Source organism: Amia ocellicauda, chromosome 6, assembly GCF_036373705.1.
Source record: "Amia ocellicauda isolate fAmiCal2 chromosome 6, fAmiCal2.hap1, whole genome shotgun sequence".
In the NCBI taxonomy this organism is placed as follows: Eukaryota; Metazoa; Chordata; class Actinopteri; order Amiiformes; family Amiidae; genus Amia; species Amia ocellicauda.
The window spans coordinates 21,319,139-21,339,307 of NC_089855.1; the positions used below are offsets into that span (position 1 = coordinate 21,319,139).

Genomic DNA, 20,169 nt, shown 5'->3' on the forward strand with positions numbered 1-20,169 from the left:
TTGATGTGCTCAGCTCTTTGTATCCTTTGTGGTGCTGAAATGTGTTTATAGGAGTTATCATTTCTGTGGCTGCAGTTGTTTTAGATGGAAAGCACCTAGTGATACTCTAGATATTTCTGAGTAGCTTTGCCACTTTTAACAAAGAAAATTAGTGTGAATAGAAGTGTACCCCTGACGACAAGACATTTCTTTATATTCTTATCAGTTCTATAATACAATAGCTGTTTTATTATTTAACTGCAATCATGACATGGTTTCAAACCTTATAGAGCTGTGTGTGGTGTTGTTAAACCGAAGAGCACTTGGATACGTAGCTCAAGTGTGAGGAATGGACCTTGTTCTGGTGTTGGGCAGTGTTTCTCCACCTACTATTAGAATGAATACCATTATATAATTTGCCCTTGAACTATCAGTTGGTATTATAAGATAAGAAACTAACCATGACCACAGGAGTAGCTCAGTCATGTATAAAAGCCTCATGTATTATGCTGATCTGTGAAATGGAAACCTTCCCAATTTTTTCTTTTAACTGTTTTTTTTTTTTTTAATGCAATTGTTAAAACTCCATAGTGTAACATGAATAAAGACTATGGTTAACTATGGAAAAACTAAAATCAATAATGATTAAGCAGAAATACTGCACAGTCCTAACTAATATAGGATATATTTTTATATGAAAGTTTGATAAACTTATTATTTACATGGGAAGCATCTGATAAATACCATCTTCATCCTGCAGGTGGCATGCTCTCATGATTTATGGCTGTTGAAGATCATGGCCCCAGCTTGATCACTTTACAAAGATACTATGTACCACAATTGAAAAATATTATTAAAGCTAGTCAATCATTTAAAACAATTCAATATATTCTTAGTTGATTCGTTATGACATGCTACCAGTAATCTGTGAAATCGCATGGCAAATTATTTGTATTATAGGCATGTGAGTATATACTTTATTTGTGATCTGTTTTAATATATATATACTTTTATCTTGATCTCTGTAAGTAATATTATTATATTAAGTGTATCACATTATACTTAACAGCTCACCTTAGCCCAAACCCTAACTCTAACTATAGAATTATTGTAGAGTTAAGGGTTTATGAAAACTTTCGAGGGAAAATGAGAGTTAATCTTAACTCTAAACCGCTCCCTAAACTGCACTCTAGCATTGCTATAGCCCTAATTTCAACCCTGTCTAACTTAAGTTTTAGTTTAGGTTTAGGGACCATATATGCTGTTGGCATTAATTACCATGATTTATATTCATGAATAATTACAGTAAATCAGTTCTATTTTAGAAATACAAAATCCTGCACTGAAATATTTTCGCAAAACTACTAAAATGCCCAGATTTGTATCTTGCAGATGGCACAACCATCTGATTTATGGCATCCTTGATTAAGTAATATTGAAGTAACCATTTTTATGTTATTTCCTTTCTCCATCACACATTGACATCAGCACAAACCCATAAACACACAAGCACTAAGTTTGAGTACATCCTACTGAGACACCTGGAAAGTGAAATCTTGTTATTTGGGGATGCATTTGAATGAACACATATTGTTAATTAAATTATTCATCCTTATCTGTGATATCGTTACCAAGTAATCAGCGACGTGACAGTTCCAAATGTACTCGCTCTCTGATCTTTACAGTCATCTCTTGGCAAAAAACATGTTTAACCAACTGTGGAAATATATAATTAGATTAAGAGAATCACAGAATAACATTGGTTTCATATGAAGGGTGTTTGAAACTTTTACACTAGAACTGTATATACTTCTAGAATGTTCTGGAAATTCTATTTTCTGTGCTGAACAAACTGCTAAAGAGTAAGACATTCCAGCTTTATTTTCCAAAGCGAACACTCCTAATTTATGAACAAGAAACAGACAAAAGTATAGAAAGCTTCACTGTTTAATCCCTTCTTTGAAAGAGAGAGCATTCATGTTTACAAAACAGGAAGTAGGCAGAGGGCGTTGAGCGGTGATTCGTGTTTTCTTTTAGAATGCTAATATTGCTTTTGATCTTTTATTTTTTCTCAAAAACACTTAATATGATCATAAGTCTAATGCATTGTTAAATCATTTCACATCAGTTTTTCTTAGGTTCAGCTTTGGAGGCATCTTAATGAAAGAATTGTATATATCCCAACTCAGATGGTATTGTATTTACTTTAACCCAGCAAATCCATTGAGAACTAATTACCAAGACTGTGGGCAGCTTCTCAAGTGCATCCTAATATACTAATTAATTTTCCATTCATAAATAACACAACATGATGTTTAGGGACACAATTTAATTTGTGTTTCGCTTCGTATATTTAATTATTATAACTGATCCCTGCACTAGACTTTTCATTGTCACAAACAAAATTGTACTTCTGGGATTATGAAATGACAAGGGAGTACTCAAGGAACATTGTATGTTTTCTCTATCTGTTAATTAAAGGAAAATATACATGAAAGCAGAAGAAAATATATATTTGTAGGGATTTATTTACTTTTTCATATGGAAGATCACTAGATATTAAAAAAGACCATATTTTCTGCATGTACAACTGTTAACAATTAGGCCTAAACTAAATCCAAGCATCAGTGTAGGTCTGCAGGATTATATTGAAAAGCATTAACTGACTATCTTGACCTGCCCTCATTTGATTTAAACTTTAATGTCTGACAAAGAATCCACATTGAGTTATCTGTTCTTTACATGCACTTCTGTCCAATGTGTGAATATTTATAAATGTACTGAGAGCAGCTCTCCAATTCTTTAATGGAATGAGCCATGTTTGTGTATCTCAGACTCGGCTGTCTAATCACTGAAGGTGTTAATGCCACCAGGATAATAGCCCTGTCTGTCCTTCTGCCACCTCTACATCTGCCACAGACACTAGTCCATTTGCTAAGTAAGTCAACACTGTAGTGATGGTTTAAGCCTTATCTCGCTTTCAGACATGGCAAATGGTTTAAATTAAATGGCACCTCTACATATTGCAACTGGCCTTGTATCTCCTCTGGAGTGTAACATATCCATGATTGAACAAGGCACTTCAGGAGACCAAGGGGGAACACATACACACATGTGTCTGTGGCATCTGTCTCACACTGTCAGATAAGCAGATACACATGGAATAGCTGCCTATTTTTTTTTAAACGCATTTAATTTGCAGATTGTGACAAGTTTTGATTCTGAGTATAACTTACTGACTGACTGATTGATTGATAGGCTAACTAAATAACTAAAGAAATGTAATATACATGTCCAGAAAGACTTAGTAGGAGTAGGAGTGCTAATTAAATAAGATCGGTGACATTTTCTTAGAAATAATAAAGTCCAAATTGTATTTATTTGTATTAGTATTACTTTTACACACATTAAGGTTGAGAAACAATAACACAATCAAAATAGATTGACTTAAAGCAACACAACATCATAACACTGTCTATTCTCGTGTGTACCTGGAAACTGCAGGACTGAGAGAATGCAAGAAGACAATTGAGAATCAATATCTGTGACAATCAGATACACATTGAATGTTTGTACAGACTCTTCTATAGTGTATTAGCACTGTGTATGGCCTAGTCAAAAGAGCATGCAAACCATGGCATGAATGTGCAGGGGAATTGGCTTGTGTCCCGTTGGTCACCCGCAACACTTAGTGGGGGGTTTGAACAAGTACAGAGATTGTAAATATAGGTCGACACTTGGTCTGTGGCACTGTAGCACTGAGAAATAAAGAAAAGGTTAGACAGACTTAAAAAAAAAAACATTCATAAACTTATGTATTGGTATTCATATTTTAACTTTAATATTTAATTCACATACTCTATCAGTAAGCAAACATGACTGCCTGTCTATCTATTGATCTATACAAAAATAAGTTCATATATTCACTTCTCTAAGGTATTAAGCAATCCATTTTAAGGCAAACTGCTTGATAAAGACCCCTAGGGTGCCTTTTGCTAATTACAAAAATGCCAGTTAACACCAGAGCAGATGGGCAGTGCTTTTATTCTGGATGTAATACTCTTACCACCTCCACACAAAGCCTTTCAGAGCTGTGATCTCCTCTGATTAGCCTATTAAGGTGGCAAACAAGTAACAATCTGATTTTAAATCAGTCTTACTTAAAAGCACAAAATGGCTACTAAAGACTTGACTTCTAATGCATTTTAATATTTCCTTGAAATGATCAGTAGATAAATAAGCAGAATAAACATACATAGTCTTCAATATATTGTGAGAAATGAAACAAGACAGCATATTGGGCAGAATATGTCTATACTTAGTCAGTTGTATAATTGTTATTGAGGCTGTTAATGTATATGGAGAGTATTCACCCTTACTGTGGATCCTTTTAATGCCAGATTGTGCAGATGGAATGGAAACATATTCAATAATACAGACTTGAATTTCACTCAGTTTCATGTTTATGTTATTTAATGTATAAGAATCATTTTCAACAGTGTAGACTAAATAAAAGCATGGATTGATTGTAGCAATTGGAAACATTACGTGACATCCTTTGGTCTATTGGAATATCCAAGTGAAATTTGCAGCAGGAAAATCATGTGCAAGCAGTGTTTGTGTGTTGAAAAAGGAGACAGTAAATAGTCTACATTTCATCATGCAATTAAATTATCTAAGTATACTAAATTTAACCTAATTTAACTGAAATCTTTCATAATGCAGCTACCCATATAGAATGAAAGGTGTCTACATTATTTGTCAAATACGATTTTGGAATTATGCCCAAACCAAATTAAACTCACCTGCAAGCAAAAATTCAAACTATTGAGTGATAGCAGCTTTTGCATGATGAAGGAACCTGCCTATCCAATTCAACCCCATCATAGTGTTTCTAATTTGCAATTGACAATAGGGTTGAAGTTTTTACATTTTATATAAGGAGGAGCCGAACTCACGCCCCACACAAATATCAATGCACATGCACACAAACATATACACACTTTGAACAGAACACGTTCACACCCTTCATTTGAAACAATGTTATTCAGCTATCCAGTGAGGAAGTATCAGCTAAAACAGAAAACATGTATACATAAATAGGTCTATATGAAACCCAATGGCAAATGCTAAAGCAATAACACAAAGTGGTTTAAAGTACTTGTTGATTTAAGGAGCTTTATGTCTCCTCTTACAACATGGGATAAACTTTAACTCCATGAGCCTCTTAGCAACAAACAATTCATTTGGTCTGATTGTTTGAAATGATCCGTCATACTTCCACACATTAACAGTACAATCCAGCATTAATACCACACTGTAGATGCTTAGTTAATTCTGAAAACAGTGAATATATACAACTCCAAACATGTCACCACTTCTTCAAGACTTAATCAATATGTTTACTTTCAATTTAACAGATAAGAGTAGAGGAAATCATTTTCTTTTATTTTTCAGTAATTACTACAAAAACAAAAAGAAAAAGAAAAAAGCTTTAAGTCCATGACTGAAGCAAAATCCAACCTTGCTACTTTAATCTCTCTAGTAAATCTATCAAATGCTATAAGGCTATTAAGTTAGATTTCCAGACTTTTTAACTCCAGTATATTTTCTCTGACAGCTAGACTGTAGCATGTTAATAGGAAACCGTGAAGTCTAATATAGGCTCAGACAGGTTCACTGGGTTAAGAGCAATATAGTCGGGTGTTTCCCAATTTGAATTAATGACAGGGTGCCAGGGTTGTTGTTGCTGTTATTATTTAATTGTTTCAGTCCCCCCATCCATCATATCATTATACTCCATCCAGTGGTATTTCGTGAGAAAGGTGATTTCAGTTGAACAAAGCACAGGAACTAACACATTAAATGCATGCATTATCTTTTCTTTATCTTTATTCACAGCGACGAAGCAGTGGATGTAGAAGTTTGCAGCCGAGTACCATATGTTGGAATAGGTAACAGGCTGAAATCAGTGGCACTGAAGCGATTCACTGAACAGAGGTCTCTTTCACATTTGAAAATCAATTACTTGATAATGAAACCTCTTGGGGGCTTGAAGCTTTAGGATCAAACGTTTAGGCTTAGCTGCACAAAAGCGCTCTGAAACGTGGAAATATGTGTTCATTACGATAGCTATACATTTCGAGTTTATGGAATGCTCCCATACGTTAATTATGCATTTAAGACTAAAAATGCATATACAACACACTACACTATACCACTACTATAAATATTGATCACGAAGGAGAGTAATAGGATTAGTGAATATTTTTTACAGGAAAGTTATTTTTATGGATAAACAGACAAGGCACAATACTACACAATAATAAGAAAAATAATTGTAATAATAATAATAATAATAATAATAATAATAATAATAGAAGAAGAAGAAGAAGAAGAAGAAGAAGAAGAAGAAGAAGAAGAAGAAGAAGAATTAAAACATCCTGTTAAAAAGTTATACAAAGCAAACTGAAATCCATGATCTTATTCAAATTAAGGGAAACGATAACTGAACACACTGGTTGTCCAACATTAAATGCCCTACTTATCCTATAGCCTATCACTTAATAAAGCCGACTGACGTATAGTGTTCAAACTAAATTATTTTAAGTCTAAATATAAATGGAAAAGCGTAGCGCTATAGGTCACTGAAGATATACAACACTATTTCTGGATTTTGACTTTCTATTGATTAACGCCTGTGTATAGCATTTCATACTAGCCATTTGTGTATTAAACCTCAGAGGATATGACCAAACAGCTAATTTATTTAGGACTCGCTGTGATACCAACCGGTTATTTGTACTTCGCAGCTCTGAAACCCACTGTTCAAAAAGATCAATTAATATATTTATCACGTTGTCATTTGTGTTAAACAATCTATTGTAATGCGGAAAGTGCCATTGATGCCACAGGAAGACGCATGTGTGTTACTTCTACGCCGCTTCACCAATTATCAAAAGATGAGAAGTGCACTTTTGTGTAGTGGTTTGGAAATCTGTCCGTCTCTCCAGCTTTCTATTAATTACTTTTAAATGGTGATGTAGGAGTCCAATCCCCCTCCCCCTCTAACGCCTGTTTGACAATCACCCTCCTTCAACAGAGCTCCTAAACATGGACACCATATTGGGGCAGAGGCCTTGCCAGATGTAAAGGACAAAAGGACAATAGTGTGGGGGGTTTGGGAAAAACTTAGAACAAAGGGACCATTTACTTTAGGAAACGTTCTTGAAAAAATTATCAATAAAGTTAAGTTGACATGTTGTGCATTGTTGCTTAATGCTTGCATAACAGGAACTTTTATGAGTTGGCCCATTTAAACTATAACGATCACACTTTACAGTAACGGGGCATTAAATCCTAATGAATTGACGTTTGAATACCACACGGATGTCTTATGCAAAATGTTTCAGTTCTACTGCACATGTATAACAAGGTTAGTGTTTGGATTAAAGACTAGATTTTGCTGTTAAGTGCATTTATGTGATTTCTATGTGATTCATACATTCATTAATAAAGAATTGGTGCCTATTGTTGTAATGTGTTACCAGTATAAAACATGTATTTTTAAACCTTCGGTATAACCTAACTTATATTTTTAAATCAGTTTATTGTATTTTAATATGTATTACTGTAGTCTGGTCAATAAAAAAACATTGGTATTCAAATCACTGTTTATGTAGAATTTGCTAATATTGTTCATATTCTGTGAATTGGGGACAGGGCTGTGCTTAGCTCACGACATAGGTTTTTGGACAATTTAGCGAATCTGCCAAAAAATATCAGCAGGGTGGTCTTCACTTCCTCTATTGTTGGAAACGGGCTTTCAACAGATATATCTCATATTATCTAATGATAAAATGGGTAATTGTTCACAATCCATTTCTTTTAGACAAAGGAGATCGTGTCATTTTCTCCAAATTAGTTTTGGTATGTGAATCCGAGCAACTTTCCTCCCCCCTTCAAATCGGATCGCCTAGTTAGAACAAAGTGCGCACATTTCCCTCGGGTGCCTCTGGCTAGGGACTAATGAAGAGTTAGCACAGACATGCTAAAGAGGTCACACCTCAACCTCCTGTAGCGAACATCTCTGCTCTGCAGCAGGCCAGCATCCCCCTCTACCAAAGCAAATTGCAGAAAATTAAAAAAAAAGCGTACATAATATATGAAAAAGTAGGTAGATTTGTAATCCAGAACTGCATTTTGGATATCAATTAAATTATTAAACAAATAATAAACCTTAATGTTTCAATAAATCAAACAAAGTAGGAACAATTTTAAGTAGACCACAGCCTATATATGTGGTTTTATGCTGTTTCATGGTTATTACAAATGTAAATATGGACTGTTTCGAAAGCTGAATTTTAGAGTTGATATACAGTGGTGTTCAACAATACAAACTGAGGCTACAATCAAAAAGTCTGAGAATTGTAAACTTTGATGAATACTCTTTTTTAAAAAACAATGCATGCACAGACAATTTAGGTCAATGATAAGGTATGTACGTTATAGTGCATCTCAGTCTGTCCTATCACTTTCGTGGCAACTAAGTAAGCCAGGTATTTGGAAGTTAACACACTAATGCTTTAAAACTTTAAATAAATGCGATTTACTCTATCACAGGTTTCAGGCAGATTGATCAACACCACGCCATCCTGAAGTCTACACAGAAATCCCACATTGTATAATCCATAAACGCCTGCTTTTGGGCAGGAACGCCACTCTGGAGCCAGGGTGCACTGAAATTTGAAGTGAGGAATATGTAACTTTTCGAGTTTCAAATCCCCTTTCAAAGCCAGGGCACAGATTATTATTCTATGTACCAAGTCTCTAATGAATAGGAAGATACAAAAAGCTATTAACAATCAAACTCAAATTTGATAACGCAAATCTGAAAGTATCGCATTCATAAAATAATTATACTAAACATACACCACTAAGCCAGTAAGTAAGTTTATGAAAGTTTTACACAGACCAAGCATTTGATTTCACCTTAGATCCAGCGTTTTTGTGTGAGTATTAACCATGTTAAGACAGTATCATATGATTTAGATATAAACTACATATTTAAATCAGATTTGAACTCAAGGACAACACTCACAATTAAAGCACCAACAACCAATATATGTGTGACTTATAATGTGTGATTTCTTATGGATAACCACAAATTCAAGCTGTAGAGCCTATATGCAAAAATAGACTTCAAGTCTAATTGGGGCGAAATCAAGAATACATGGAGTGTAAATATCTGAGCCGTATTAGAGATGTATAATACTAATGACACTTATTTTTCTTATTAAGCTTAGTTTATGCACCTACAAATATATGAGGTATGCCCACACATTGCTTAGATCTTACATCACTTGGAAATAATTGCGACCCATCAACCAACAAATAGGTAAACAAGGCGGATAGCCGCAATTAAAAACATTACAAATGTCCAGAATTTGTAAGCCTTTTGTATGAGGCAAATGTTAACCCATACGCTGAAGACTAACCATTTGTAGCTACACATGGTCACAAACCGAAGTGCAGCCGTTTGTTCCAGCAGGGGAAGGTCATTGGTCAGCAGGCTGACTCATTAGCATGAAGCACTTCTTAAATCCCATCCAAAGAGCAAACTGCAACACAACTAAAACAGTGATGGTTAGCTCAGTGACGGGAAAGATTAATCTAATTCCTAGTTGACATCGTTTCAGGATTTAACCAGGATAACAACAAAACAAGTATATTTTCCTTTAACAGATAGAGATGAAGATTTGTACGTGTGATACCTTCGCGGTGCTTTTTACTTTGTTGTGCATTGCGCAAAGTAAAACCACTAAATACATCACTTATGAAGAAGATGCTCCGGGAACAGAGATTGGAAACTTGGCGCAGGATCTGAAGATTGATCCAGCCGAGGATCCCCAGACCAGCTTTCGCTTCATGCAGAAGGGCAGCTCATCCTTGATTCACATGAGAGAGACGGACGGGCTGATCAGCACCGGCGAGAGGATTGACAGGGAGCAGCTATGCGGCCAGGCTCCACAGTGCCTGCTCACGTTTGACATCGTCACCTTTTCCAAGGAGAAGTTTCAACTCGTTCACCTGGAGGTGGAAGTGAAGGACATCAATGACAACTCGCCGCTGTTCCCACACAACGAAACATACATCGAGATTTCGGAGAACGCAGTTGTGGGAACTCGATTTCCTTTGGACATTGCCGTTGACCAGGATGTGGGTCCCAATTACATCCAGAACTATCATATCTCCTTCAACGCGCATTTCGGCATCCAAGTGCGCGACAGAGAGGACGGAGTCAAACATGCGGAGCTGGTGTTAACGAAAGAGCTGGACAGAGAAAAGGAAGAGTCCTTTACCCTTCAGGTGTCGGCGGTGGACGGAGGCGTCCCACCCCGGACAGGGTCAGTGACAGTTCATATCAAAGTGCTTGATTTCAACGACAACAGCCCTGTGTTTGAGCACAGTGAGCTCACAGTGGAGCTGTATGAGGACGCGCCTGTGGGATTCCTCCTCTTTAAATTGAAGGCCTTTGATCCGGACGAGGGCAAAAATGGGGAAATCGTGTATGGGTTTGCTGATGAAGTATCCGCAGAGATCAAGCAGGTCTTTCAAATCGACCCCGCCTCCGGACGCTTAACACTGAAAGAACAGGTCGATTATGAGGAGCAGAAATCCTATGAAGTCAATATCAAGGCTTATGATTTAGGGTTAAACTCTGTCCCAGCTACGTGCAGAGTTGTGGTGGAGGTTGTAGATGTTAATGACAATGCGCCTGAGATAAGTGTCAAACCGATGACTTCTCTGAGTGACGGCATCGCCTACATCCCCGAGGCCGCGGCCGAGGACAGCTTCGTGGCTCTGATCAGCACCTCGGACAGGGACTCGGGCGCGAACGGCGACGTGCGCTGCAGCCTGCAGGGACACGGACACTTCAAACTGCAGCAGGCGTACGGAGACACCTTCATGATCCTGACAAACACCGCCTTGGACCGAGAGAAGATTGCCGAGTACAACCTGACCGTGATCGCCGAGGACACGGGCTCTCCTCCCTTCAAAACCATCAAGCACTACACCATAAGAGTAAGTGACGAGAACGACAATGCGCCTCTTTTCAGCAAATCGGTGTATGAAGTTTCCGTTCTGGAGAACAATATCCCAGGTTCATACATCACCACTGTAATAGCCCGTGATCTGGACCTGGGCGACAATGGCAAGGTATCCTATAAACTCATTGATGGAGAAGTAGCAGGGGGGTATCCGTTGTCCACCTATGTTTCTGTGCACCCACTTTCGGGCGCTTTATATGCGGTGAGGTCTTTTAATTATGAGTCAATTCAGCAAATCGAAGTGACCATCCAAGCCAGCGACAGTGGTTCCCCACAACGATTCAACACTGCTCGGATCAGAGTCAAAATAGTAGACCAAAACGACAATGCCCCTTTCATAGTATTCCCCCCTTTAAAGAATGGGTCGGCTGAGGTGCCCATACCTCACAACGCACCGGCTGGGTACCTGGTGCTCCAGGTCAAGGCGAGAGACTCAGACGAAGGGGTGAATCGAGAACTGTCCTTTCAAATAACAGAAGACCAGGAGATGCTGTTTTCTATCAATAAGGAAACTGGCGCCGTTTATCTAAAACATGGTTTGAACTTTGTCTACGGAGACATGCTGGAAGTCGAGATCGCAGTTAAGGACAACGGAAGACCGTCGTTGTCTTCCAGCGCTGTGGTTCGCTTTCTTGTTACAGAAATGAATCCAGTGGAAGATCAGATACTGCTTGTACTCCAGTCCAGTGATGAAGAGCACCCCGATTTGGACACTTCACTCATTGTGATAATCATGCTGGGTGGAGGCTGTGCTTTGCTACTGATCGCCATTGTAACTGTGGCTGTGTCTTGCAAAAACAGCAAAGGGAAGGACTACGGTATAAAGGAGGACACAAAACACAAAATCTTTGAAAGAAACCCCCTGGTCATGCACAGCTCACAGGACGCCTCTGTGTACATGGGATCCAGAATCATTGCCAACGATGGAGTTGGACGCCCAGGAGACAGCGATGCTTCCACCTGTCTGTACGAGGAGAGAAGCGGAGATGCAGAAACGAGAGTAAGTCACCATAAAAACAGCTGTAGTAATAATAGTGATAATAATAATAATAATAATAATAATAATAATAATAATAATAATAATAATAATAATAATAATTATGTGGTCATAAGCTGGTGTGGAATTAATAATGTGAAGAGTTTTATATCCATGAAGATAAAATTGATGACTTATTACATTTGTATTTATTTTTCAGGTTTACATGTCCAACAACACTTTCAGTCCAAAGCACTTCGAACCAGTGGCCCTGTGGCAAGGGGACAAGTACAGTTTACAGCTGAGGTAAGCCTGATTCATCGATGATTTGGTGATTGAACTGCATTGTTACATATCCATATCTTCACTTTATGCTCATATACATAAGCCCTCTGTGCATATGTTCAACGTCAGGACGTCTTATAGGCTTCAACCATTAGACATTAGAGGAACACAAAGGGCATTATAGTAGATTACCAACTTCATAAAACTAAAACAATTTAAATAACAACAAAAAGAAGCTACTAAGAAATTATTTTAAATAAATTGTATGACACCCTGTGGCAGAACTGCTCAACTGTCCGTTGTATGTAGATATAGCAGATGCATTTTGATGCATGCAGATATTATTTTTCATCTCCCAAATCGATTGTAGACAACACTTTATATGAAATAACTTTGATATCCATTGTAGATACAATATAGTAACATACCACTTTATTTGTCTTCACAGTGGTATTGGGAACACCGATCAGCTCAGCACGAAGGATAGTGGTAAAGGAGACAGTGACTTCAACGACAGTGATTCTGACATCAGCGGGGACGGATCCAGGAAGATTCACAGCACCTTCCACCCACGGGCAAATGGTAACTTTCAGACTCGTTTGTATGCTCATAGAAAACTAGGCAACCGTTTATTTATTTATAAAATTAATACATTTTATCAGTAAGCGATGCTGAAACAGTCCTAGTTAATGCAATCTCATACCACTGTATTTGTTCCATGGCGCAGAAACATATTTATTTGTTTTTAACGAAGGTGCATTTTTTCTGTTGTAGGTCACTTTCATTCTACAAGCAATCGAGTTCCTGACCCCAGGGAGAGATACTGTGTGATCCCCACTCACAACACTTCAACTTTTGGGAAAGGATACACGATTGCTTTTTCTCAAGCGCCTGCCTACAATCAGTACGCCGCTTCATTGAAAGACTCCTGTTATCGGACCAACATCCCCAAAACAACAGGTTTGCTGCAGGCTATTCCCAGGACGGAAACGCTGCCACCGCAATTACGTCGCCCAAACCACGAACCAGTAACTCACAGCAATGGACCCGAACAAGCAAAGGATCCACTGAGTACAACAACAGCTGTATCCGAAGTTGCTACTTCGTTTTAAAGAGTGAAGGAAAGTGACAAACAAAATACATGATCAGACATTATTAAGACAGCCAAATAATCATCAAAATTTGAATGACTATTTATTATTCTATTCCTAGCTTACTCAGTTAATAGTAATCTACTATTCAAGTAGCTGCCTGTGTGATCAATGAAGATCAAAGTTTGTTTGAAAAGAATAAGATTTGAACCATGCAAAGAAAATGTAAATATTTAAGTGGAAATGTATATATGTTTTATAAATAAATACTTTTGTATGTTTTCTATTTATGTTATTGTAAAATTTGTTAGCTGTCAAACTCAGTGGAGAAAAATAATTCATGCATTGAGTGTTAAAAATAAAATCCATATTTTAAGCAAATATAACGTCATTATTATTAATAGTCTGTACATCACAACAACCTAGAAGAGTTGGAAAAGACACACATGATTGTAATAGATTACTCTCAAAGTTATGCTATGGATTCGATTTTACTCAATTTAACCAATTATTCGTGGCTGTACAATTCTATTTTGTGTATGGGCAATTGATTCTTCAAACAAAGCAAAAAGAAATAGATATTGCAAAAAGTTATGTGGCTGAGTTGTACTAATCAGAAGTATTTTACACATCAGTGACACTCACTCTGGTTCTGAAGATCCACAGGGTCCTCTCATTTTCATTTCATCCGAGTTCTGGGTGATTTTCAATTAATACATTTTTGAAACATCTGGTCTAAATTGCCACTTGTTTTCAAACCTTCAGCCACTGCAGATATGAAATTGCATAAAGCCTCCGCAGCACACTGGCTCTGACTCTCCAGGACCTTACATTTGTACATTTTCATACCACTAATTATGAGCTTGAAAATTAGCTGCTTTTAAAATATTCTCTTAAGTCCTCCCTTTCCCAGAAATGAGGAAAAGTACGAGCATAATCAAGCTATACAACAAGCAACACGAATGCACCACTTACACATTTAAAATGCCAAATAGGGAGAATGCATTGCCATATGTATTTGTACGTGTCATTATTTGGCTTTCAAATAAAGAAACCCATATTTAACTTTGAAAGTGAAGCATTCAAATGTCTCACTTAATTTTTTTTTTTAAAGGAAATCTAGTACTTCCAGATAGAAAATTGTAAAGTTTTGAATTAAGCTATGGATTTCACTGTGACATCTGAAGTGAAGTGTAAAGTATCTTGTTTAAACATTTTCCAACTAAATGACCTTTAACTACATTTTGTTTTTCTAGAAGTACATATACATCAGTTATTTACTCCATAGCTGTGACTTGGAGCTCAGCATCACAGGTCTACTATGGCTGAAAGGAATGGCAAGCTTACATCCTGCAAGCCCATGCAAGTCTTGTTCAATTCTCTGATTTACTGCCATAGAAGACATCTATTTGCAGGGTGATCGACCACAAGATGATCATTTAAACAAAGATCTTTATTTTCCAAGTAAACTTGGGGGAAATAAGTGGCAGCTCTTGCAAAACCAACAAAATGAGGTCCAGATTACAAGTCACTGTGGCACTTGACAACATTCATTCAAGGGAAACCCCAAACCAACAGCATTTACCACACCAATCCTGTGATAAATACTCAGTAGACTCTTTAAATGACCTCTGTTAGCCACTTTTATGGGTGCCAGCTGGGATTGATCAGCTAATCGGTTGATTGATTGGCCACTAGGAGCACACATTCTCTAAATTCTCAGGCTAATTATTCAAAATCTCCATCCCCTTAAAGTGTAATTCCAAGCCAATTACAATTAGGTTGTGCTTACCAGCCTGAACAAAATCTAGTCTGTCCCTTAATAGTATTGGAATCATCAACACATGGGCTGATAAACCAAGCTAGAAATTCAGCATATTAAATGCACAGTATCTGCATTAATGTAAGATGACAATGATGCTGATGCTGATGCTGGTGTTACAGTCACCAAATATACACATTTCATGAAACATAATACAGAAAGATCAGGACAATAAATGTACAATTGAGTCCTAATTAGGGTCAAATTAAATGGTGAGTCATTTATTAATGCTAATTTAACCCAGACATCTTTGCAAATACAATAAAGCACTTGTAATGTATACCTGAGTCTTTTTTCTGCAGAATATCTTAAAACATTTTTATCATTCATAATCTTATAACATTTCAAAGGAAAATAACATGTAACATGAACAAAACTATGTAGTCTTACATGGACAGGTATGAAGAAAACTTAGCCAGTTTAGATCTTTGAAAATGTGCTTTAGTTACTTTATTCTATTTTGAAGCATTAATGATGTAAATGTACGTTTGAGACTAAAAACAAGTCGAGATCTCTGATAATGCTGAAGGTAGCTGCTGTTTTACTTCAATCACATCAGTGCACTTCACTTTACAGTGGTTACTGTGACAGACATGAGTCGATAGTGTTCCTGTTCTTGGAATCGCCTGCAGCAACCCTTTAGTTTTGGGGATGCTGGTGCAAAACAGAGACTTTCTTCTTACAGGCAGAATATGTTTTGTGTTGGCTGATAGTTCATGATGCGTTTGTTCATGGTATGTGGCTCCACAGTTATCAAAGACGAGGTTGCTAGGCGTAGTCTTCAGAGTATACTGTTTCCCGTGGTGAGGAAAACAAACAAAGTGACCTGAAACATGAAGATTACATGCATTAACTTATCATTAAAGTAAAATCATTTTCTAGCTTATCTTTTTATTCCTTTAAAAATATGAATGTACAATATATGATTGATTTCTCCTTCTGTCACTCTCTCTCTCTCTCTCTCTCTCTCTCTCTCTCTCTAGATAGATAGATAGATAGATAGATAGATAGATAGCGAAATGGATAGACAGATATACAAGTGTGTAATTCTGTATTATTAGTTACAAGACTAGCACTGGATGTAATAATAGTAACAAGTAACTAGCAATAACTACTACTACTACTACTACTACTACTACTACTACTAATAACAATAATACAAATAATAATATGAGATTATTACTTCTAAATATTTCTAAACCTCTAAATATTAAAAAAAACAAATGTATTTCTTTGCAACCTGGTTGGCACCTTACCATTTTGCATGGCTCTGAAGATAGTAAGGAATTTCTTAGATCCATCTCTGGTCAAATCAGAATCTATAGTGTAATCTATAGTGACACAATGATCTTTCTTGCTTCTATCCAATGAGCACACCTGTATAGTGACAAAACTAAAAAGACAGTTGCATTAGTTCATAACTTTACGGCTACTGCATTGCCATGCCATTACTATATTGGTTGGTGTTGATTTTCAGATGTTTTTTTAGCTCTGGTGAGTATAGTCTGTACTGAATCAGTAGACAACCTGTGACAGATTATTTAAAAGTCTAATTTATATATTGAACTGTCATCCATGCATGCCTTTAATATCATGCCTATAAAGATTACTATTTAAGGATTTGCTATTACTAGGACAAATAGGTACAATGGCTGCAATTATTATTTGTATTTGTTCATAGTCTCTTAAATGAATTACTGTTGTAGTCGTGTATTATTAGGCTTTACATTAAACATTAGCACTATTAAAGAGTTGTAAATTATGATTCAGATCAACATAGCTGATGCAATCAATGTATATCTATCAATCAATATTCAGCAGTTACAAAATAAATGAAATTCTTCATAAACCTATGAAGAAGTTAATAAATGGCACTCAGAGATGTCAAACAAACACACACTACAACAAATAATAAGAATTACCTGTCATGTGAACAGTGTTTTTCTTGTGATCCAAGTTGTAAAGGACAACTGTGAGCAATGTTGCTCCCGGGCAAGGGGATCTATTAAGTAAAAATACAAGAACACGAGTAAACGAGTAAACGAGAAAAAAATAACACATTACTATCCGATTTTGAAGAGCAAATACGTTTCTTACGTGTAACATTTATGTAACATGGGTAACGAAGCATAGACAAAGCAAATAATCTTAGATGAACTTTACAGCTCAGAATATGAAATCAACTACATTAATGGAGGAGTCTATAGCAAACGATAAAACCACATTAAAATGAAGTTTTCTAAGGTCAATTCGCACTTACATTGGTAAGTGAATCTCCCATATTGGTCGTAACAAAGGAACTGCATACGTTTGCATTTTCTAAAGTGTAGACTGGTTCATCATCAGAAGAGCTGGATTCGTTTGGTTGCTCTGCTTTCGCATCTCTGGTTAAACTGTTCACTTCCAGTAAATGTCCTTCGCCAACATTTCGGTTCATTATCTTCTTCGTATCATAGTATCCTCGTTTTCTTGTGTTGTGATAGGTGACTCCAACCATAAGAGTAGTAACCAGCAACAAACCACAAACCCCACAGAGCAAAAGGACTGAAATTATTAAATCGGATTGTTCCACCTTGAAAGATTTTGGAAGTTCAGTTTCTTCATCATCCGATGGAAACACTTCTGTTACAATGAATTTAAAGACAGCGTTGGTGGACAGCGAAGGGTTTCCGCTATCTTTAACACATATGTGGACTTGAAGAATGTCTCCAGATATGTGTATTAGTCGCTTCCTCAGATAAAGTTCACCAGTTTGATTGTTTATGGAGAACATAATTTGCGGATCATCTACAATGTTATATGACAGCTCGGCGTTCAACCCTTCGTCGTCATCTTTTGCAGCAATGTGAAGGACAGGGGATTCAAGCGGTGCATTACGAGGTACAAACACAGAGGCAGACCCATTTAATAAAACGGGATGTGTAATAAAAGGCGAATTGTCATTTGTGTCAAGTATTTTAACTCTGATCAACGCTGTTCTGGACATCTTTGGAAACCCCCCGTCACTTGCTTGGATTGCCACTTCAAATTGTTTCGTGTGTTCATAATCAAACGACTTGCTAGACATTACAGATCCAGAGACTGGGTCTACTGACACCATGTTAGACACTGGAGACTGCTGGTGTCCTTCTCCGTCCATGAGTTTGTAAGACACTTTGCCATTGTCCCCCAGATCAAGATCACGGGCTTCCACAGTAGTAATACGCGTCCCTGCAACACTGTTCTCAGCAATTGAGGCTTCATACACCGGCTGACTGAAAAGAGGCGCATTGTCGTTCTCGTCACTTACTCTTATGGTGTAGTGCTTGATGGTTTTGAAGGGAGGAGAGCCCGTGTCCTCGGCGATCACGGTCAGGTTGTACTCGGCAATCTTCTCTCGGTCCAAGGCGGTGTTTGTCAGGATCATGAAGGTGTCTCCGTACGCCTGCTGCAGTTTGAAGTGTCCGTGTCCCTGCAGGCTGCAGCGCACGTCGCCGTTCGCGCCCGAGTCCCTGTCCGAGGTGCTGATCAGAGCCACGAAGCTGTCCTCGGCCGCGGCCTCGGGGATGTAGGCGATGCCGTCACTCAGAGAAGTCATCGGTTTGACACTTATCTCAGGCGCATTGTCATTAACATCTACAACCTCCACCACAACTCTGCACGTAGCTGGGACAGAGTTTAACCCTAAATCATAAGCCTTGATATTGACTTCATAGGATTTCTGCTCCTCATAATCGACCCGTTCTTTCAGTGTTAAGCGTCCGGAGGCGGGGTCGATTTGAAAGACCTGCTTGATCTCTGCGGATACTTCATCAGCAAACCCATACACGATTTCCCCATTTTTGCCCTCGTCCGGATCAAAGGCCTTCAATTTAAAGAGGAGGAATCCCACAGGCGCGTCCTCATACAGCTCCACTGTGAGCTCACTGTGCTCAAACACAGGGCTGTTGTCGTTGAAATCAAGCACTTTGATATGAACTGTCACTGACCCTGTCCGGGGTGGGACGCCTCCGTCCACCGCCGACACCTGAAGGGTAAAGGACTCTTCCTTTTCTCTGTCCAGCTCTTTCGTTAACACCAGCTCCGCATGTTTGACTCCGTCCTCTCTGTCGCGCACTTGGATGCCGAAATGCGCGTTGAAGGAGATATGATAGTTCTGGATGTAATTGGGACCCACATCCTGGTCAACGGCAATGTCCAAAGGAAATCGTGTCCCTTCCACCGCACTTTCATATATCTGCAGATAGATTTCATTTTGTGTGAAGGTCGGTGAATGGTCATTGACATCCTTCACTTCAATATCCACGTGTATCAGGTGACAAGTCTCTTTGTGGAAGGTGACGATGTCAAACGTGAGGAGACAATGGGGAGTCTGACCGCAGAGCTGCTCCCTGTCAATCCTCTCCCCCACTGTTAGATACCCATCCGTCTGTCTCATATTAAAATACTTGTTTGGTTCTTGAATGAAGCGGAAGCTTGTCTGAGCATCATCCTTTGGGTCAATGTTCAAATCAGATGCCAGATTTCCGATCTCGGTGCCAAAAACATCTTCTTCAAATGTAGAATACCTTTGAGTTTTAGACTGTACATCAAAAGTCACTAAAAGCAGCGTAATAAACAATCGACAACATGCATTTCTGTTATAAACCATGTCAGGAGGTCGGTTCAGAGTTAAATGTATAGGCTAGTATTTTAGACAAACGAGAGACACTAATATCGCTCATTCTTTTTCCCCAATAAAATTGGAGGGGGTTAATTAACCTAATGTGTTTTCTTAAGCTGCTTAAGCTGCTTTATCCCTTGGTTTATGTAAATAACCTATGACTCATTGACCAATGGAGTGCATTTAGGCATTTTATACAAATTGCTTGCGACTGTGTGAAGATTAAAAAGATGGTACACATGGAAATAGCTAACCTGTTTTCT

General features: G+C 37.8%; 2 protein-coding genes across 2 annotated transcripts; one reads left to right on the forward strand and one right to left on the reverse strand.

Annotated features, from left to right (window-relative positions):
• The first annotated feature begins 9,630 nt into the window (after positions 1-9,630).
• Positions 9,631-12,376, forward strand: pcdh8.1 (protocadherin 8, tandem duplication 1). Its single transcript, XM_066707606.1, has 2 exons — positions 9,631-12,090; positions 12,287-12,376. Exons 1-2 carry the CDS (start codon positions 9,730-9,732, stop codon positions 12,374-12,376), a joined length of 2,451 nt encoding a protein of 816 aa, XP_066563703.1. The 5' UTR covers positions 9,631-9,729.
• A 3,382-nt stretch (positions 12,377-15,758) lies between these two features.
• On the reverse strand, positions 15,759-19,894 carry LOC136751848 (protocadherin-8-like). Its single transcript, XM_066707607.1, has 4 exons — positions 17,525-19,894; positions 17,187-17,266; positions 16,521-16,657; positions 15,759-16,090 (listed from the first exon to the last, which is right to left on the reverse strand). The coding sequence occupies exons 1-4, from the start codon at positions 19,892-19,894 to the stop codon at positions 15,759-15,761; spliced, it is 2,919 nt and encodes a 972-aa protein (XP_066563704.1).
• Between the last annotated feature and the right edge of the window lie 275 nt (positions 19,895-20,169).